Source organism: Pimephales promelas, chromosome 2 (genome assembly GCF_988280905.1).
Source record: "Pimephales promelas chromosome 2, fPimPro1.hap1.1, whole genome shotgun sequence".
Lineage (NCBI taxonomy): Eukaryota > Metazoa > Chordata > Actinopteri > Cypriniformes > Leuciscidae > Pimephales > Pimephales promelas.
Window position 1 is genome coordinate 35,503,481 of NC_142770.1, and position 4,993 is coordinate 35,508,473.

The window sequence follows — 4,993 nt, forward strand, 5'->3', positions numbered from 1 at the left end:
GTCAAACCTTTTAGATGTATCAAAGTTAACAATCACTGAACTGTTAATATTTCTATAAAACATGGTTACAATATCAATAAAAGATTTGCCGAATCCAAATAACTCTAAAGTACGGAAAATAAAATTGTGTTCTAAAGAATCAAACGCTTTGTAAAAATCAAGAAAAAGTATGAGACCGTCTGATTGAATTAGATTAGAATAATCCAACAAATCTAATACTAACCTTATATTATTAGATATGTGACGGCCTTTCATGAATCCCGATTGAGATTCAGAAATAATGTGATCTAGACCAGTTCTTAATCTTTTAGCGTAAACAGAGGCTAATAATTTATAATCTAATGTTAACAAAGTGATAGGCCGCCAATTGTCAATTAATAAAGGGTCCTTGTTTGACTTGGGAATAAGGGATATAACTCCCTGTTTCATAGTGGAGGTCATTTCTCCCCGACTGATGCATTCCTTATACATATGAAATAAAGGGATTTTAATAAACTCCCAAAAGTGGAGATAGAACTCTACTGAGAGCCCGTCAATACCAGGGGATTTGCCTTTTTTCATTGAATGCAGAGCTTGCTCAATTTCATTTATTGACAGATCAGTGTCACAAATTTGACTAAACTCACGATCAATAATTGTAATACAGGGTTTAATTATATCAATAAATTTTTCACAGAGGTCATAGTTAAAATTAGAGGTATAAAGATTGCTATAAAATTTGGTAACAAATTTAGATATTTCCCTGGGGTCATTGGAGGTAACTCCATCAATATTAAGTGCTAAAAGAGCTTTCCTCTGACTGTTTCTTTTTTCTAGGGCAAAAAAATAGCTAGTATTCTTTTCCCCCTCTTCAACCCATTTCGCCCGAGACCTTATATATGCACCTTTAGCCAACTCTAAGTAAGCTCTGTCGAATTCCAGACTTAATTTTTTTATTTCCAGATCCTCTTCTTCTGTAATCTTAGCTGTGTTGTGGTTGCGCTGTGTCACGTGACAAGCAATGACGCGTCACGGAGAAATTAAAGTGACACACGAAACAGTAATAACAATTCTTGTTGTTCTCTTTTAATAATGTAAAAATGGATCGATGGCTAAACCAAAGAGGAGTCAAAAGAAAAGATCAAGAGTCCACCGAAAACAGCAAGACTACAGCACCACAAAGGCCCACTGAAGTCAGTACTGAAGATCGGCTAGTCACACTCCCGCAGACCACGGAGCTAGCGCACTGTGGAAAACCATGTGAGAAAGTTAAGCGAAAATATCACAATGAGTACATACAATTTGGATTTTCCTGGACTGGGGATCTTGAGGATCCTAGACCTCACTGTGTTTTATGTTATGAAATATTGGCTAATGAAGCAATGAAACCATCTAAACTCAAGCGTCACTTTGAGTCTAAGCACAAAGATTTTACAGATAAACCAGTGTCATTTTTTGAGAGAAAACGCGATGAGCTCGAGCGACACATGAGTAAAAACACTTCACAGTTCTTTACGCCGGGTGAAAATGCAAAGGCTACTGAGGCGTCATACAAAGTGTCTCTACTCATTGCAAAAACGGGAAAAGCCCATTCAATTGGAGAGACTCTAGTTAAGCCTGCTGCAGAAGTTATGGCAAAAGTAATGCTAGGCAAGAAAGCAAGTGATGACATCCACAAAGTCCCTCTGTCTAATGACACTGTCCAGCGACGCATAACTGCAATGTCCGAAAATGTCCAAGAGCAGCTGATCACACGATTACACCAGAGTCCCTTCTTTTCTCTTCAGCTGGACGAGTCCATTGACATTGGTAACGAGGCAAATCTTCTGTGTTTTGTGAGATACATCCATGCACGCTCAGTCCATGAGGATTTTCTCTTCTGTAAATCCCTCCCAACGAATACAACAGGAGAAGCGATCTTTGATTCACTAAATGCCTTCATTGTGCATAATAACATTGACTGGAAATGTTGTGTTGGAGTTTGCACTGATGGTGCAACTGCGATGACAGCCAAACACAAGGGCCTGGTAACACGTGTGCGTAATGTTGCTCCATCCGCTGTGTCAACTCATTGCTGCATTCACAGAGAACAGCTCGCGGTGAAAAAGATGCCAAGTTGCCTTAAAACTGTTTTGGACGAGGCAGTTAAAATAGTAAACTCAATCAAAAGCAAAGCCCTCAACTCGCGTCTTTTTAAAGTCCTGTGTGAAGAAATGGGGAGTGAGCACACAAAACTTCTTTTCCACACTGAAGTGCGCTGGTTATCCCGTGGCAAGGTCCTGTCTCGTCTTTTTGAACTGCGCGATGAAGTAAAATTATTTCTGCACCAAGCTGATGAACTCTATGATCGACTTCATGACTTTATGTGGCTTTCAAAACTAGCCTATCTTGCAGATATTTTCAGCACGCTCAATACGCTCAACTTAGCACTGCAAGGAAAAGCGGTCTCAGTCTTCACAGTACAGGACAAAATTAAAGGGGCCCGCACCAAATTACAGCTCTGGTGCGCACGCATCGATCGCAGTGAATTTGACTGTTTCCCCACTCTAGCGGACTTTCTTCTCGAAACTGAAGAGACCCTGGGTGATGACACCATCACAGCAATAAAGGAACATCTACAAGGCCTTCACATGCAGCTGGGAAAATACTTTCCAGAACTGGATGTGGACTTTGAGTGGATCAGAAATCCATTTGGCGACATCACTGAGCAATGTACCAAGCTCTCAATCCAAGAATGCAATAGTCTTGTGGACATTGCATCAGATGGAGGTCTCAAAATGTCATTCAAACAACAGCTCTTAACAGACTTCTGGGCTCAGCTCCTTCCTGAACATCCAAAGCTTGCAGAATCTGCCCTCAAAGTGCTTATGCCCTTCCCAACTACATACAGCTGTGAAGTTGGGTTTTCCACACTGGTTGGTTTGAAAACAAAACAGCGCAACAGACTAAACGTGGAGCCTAGTATGAAACTGAAACTCTCCACTTTGGAGCCAGACATTCAGAAACTGATGTGTGAGAAGCAGCACCACTCGTCTCATTAATATTCACGTTAAGTTTTAGATAGAAATCTCAAAATATAAAATCTACAGATCTATAGTTTTGTAATGTAGTTTTTGTTTCATGTGTAAAATCCCAGTTAATGGGAACATTTTTCCCCCTGCATTTTATTGTTACCATAGTTCCAACAACCATAGACTTCATACAGTATACCCACCCACTTCCTCAGATTTAAACTAATGTCTCTTTGGAATGACATTAAGTGGGACCTAGGCTGTCACAGTATATTTAATTGCAGTTTGTTTTTTTGTTTTTTTCACTTTTTTCCACTTGCAGTTTGTTGTTCATATTAAGCATTTCACATTTACTTTTTCAATTGAAATAAAATTCATATAATAGTTTCTGATCATATTATTGCATTCATTGTGTTTGAATAATTAGTTTTTGACTTGAAACTGTTGCATATTAAACTTAAATTTAGCTTATCCTTACAATTTTGTTGTTTTGGGGGCATGTTAGAGTGTGATTTTGTTAGGTGGTCCTCAGAAAAAAATTGGAAGATAAAGTGGTCCTTGGGCTGAAAAAGTTTGAGAAACACTGGTCTAAAGTTATCTAAAAGCTTTGGGTCCTTATCAGGTTTGGGGATTAAGGTTATGACCTCTTGTTTCATTGAGAGAGGGAAAGTCAAACTTTCAGTTGCTTCCTTTAACATAAGCAAAAAAGGGTCTTTTAGTCAATTCCAAAAGTGTTTATAAAAATTAGCCGTAAGGCCATCACAGCCTGGAGATTTGTCTAAAGCCAAGCTACTTACTACTTTATCTAACTCATCAGGGGAAATATCAGCATCACAGCGCACTACATCTTCATCATCTATATGGGGAATAAGATCTTTAATATGGTTGAAAAATAAAACTTCACCGTCCAGAGAAAATGTTGAGGAGTATAACTTGCTGTAAAAAGAAACAACTTCTTTAGTAATTGAAGCTTGGTCTGTGATTACCTGATCCTGAAGTGATAAAGCTTTCATTGAAAGTTTCTCTTGCCTTCTTTTTTCTAAACGACAGAAGTATGACGTACTTCTTTCCCCATCCTCAATCCATTCAGCTCTGGACCTGATAAAGGCCCCTTCCGCTTTACGAAGATAGATATCATCAAGCTTGTTTAGAAGATTTTGTCATTTCTGTTTATCATTATCAGTAGGTGAAGTTTTATTATAATAAATATTTATATCTTTTATAATATTAATTTCAGATAATCTGTTACTTCTATTAGTAGTTTTTTCCAAAATGAATAGAATATTCTCTCATTTTAAATTTAAAGGGTTAGTTCACCCAAAAATGAAAATTAAGTCATTAATTACTCACCCCCATGCTGTACCAACCCCGTAAGACCTTCGTTCGTCTTCGGAACACAAATGAAGATATTTTTGATTAAATTTGAGAGTTGTATAACTACCACATTGGCTCCTAAAGAACTGCCTCTTGACGGCCCAGAAAGTCAATGAAGAAAATGTTTAAATATCCCAAGTGACTACCGTGGCTCAACTATATGTTTATCAAGCGACGCGAATACTTTTTGTGCGAAAAAACAAACAAAAATAACGAGTTTATTCGACTATTTCTTTTCTTCCTTGTAGGCCAGAAACGAGACTTCCTTAGATTTCCACGACGCATGCGCGAGAATTGCGATCTGAAGTGGTGTAAGCTGGTGTGAGCAGATCGCAAATGATCGCTTGAGCAGATCGCTTGATAAACATATAGTTGAGCCACGGTAGTCACTTGGGATATTTAAACATTTTCTTCATTGACTTTCTGGGCCGTCAAGAGGCAGTTCTTTAGGAGCCAATGTGGTAGTTATACAGCTCTCAAATTTAATCAAAAATATCTTCATTTGTGTTCCGAAGACGAACAAAGGTCTTACGGGGTTGGTACAGCATGGGGGTGAGTAATTAATGACTTAATTTTCATTTTTGGGTGAACTAACCCTTTAAGGAATTCCCATTTGGAGATATAAGATG

At 38.3% G+C, this 4,993-nt stretch overlaps 1 protein-coding gene across 1 annotated transcript; it reads left to right on the forward strand.

Annotated features, from left to right (window-relative positions):
• Positions 1 to 1,079: 1,079 nt before the first annotated feature.
• On the forward strand, positions 1,080 to 3,020 carry LOC148997266 (zinc finger BED domain-containing protein 5-like). The gene has a single exon (XM_089119661.1). It carries the CDS (start codon positions 1,080 to 1,082, stop codon positions 3,018 to 3,020), a length of 1,941 nt encoding a protein of 646 aa, XP_088975787.1.
• Positions 3,021 to 4,993: the final 1,973 nt, after the last annotated feature.

Coding starts and splice junctions, on each gene's coding strand:
- LOC148997266 (XM_089119661.1), top strand. CDS start 1,080: ATGGATCGATGGCTAAACCAAAGAGGAGTCAAAAGAAAAGATCAAGAG.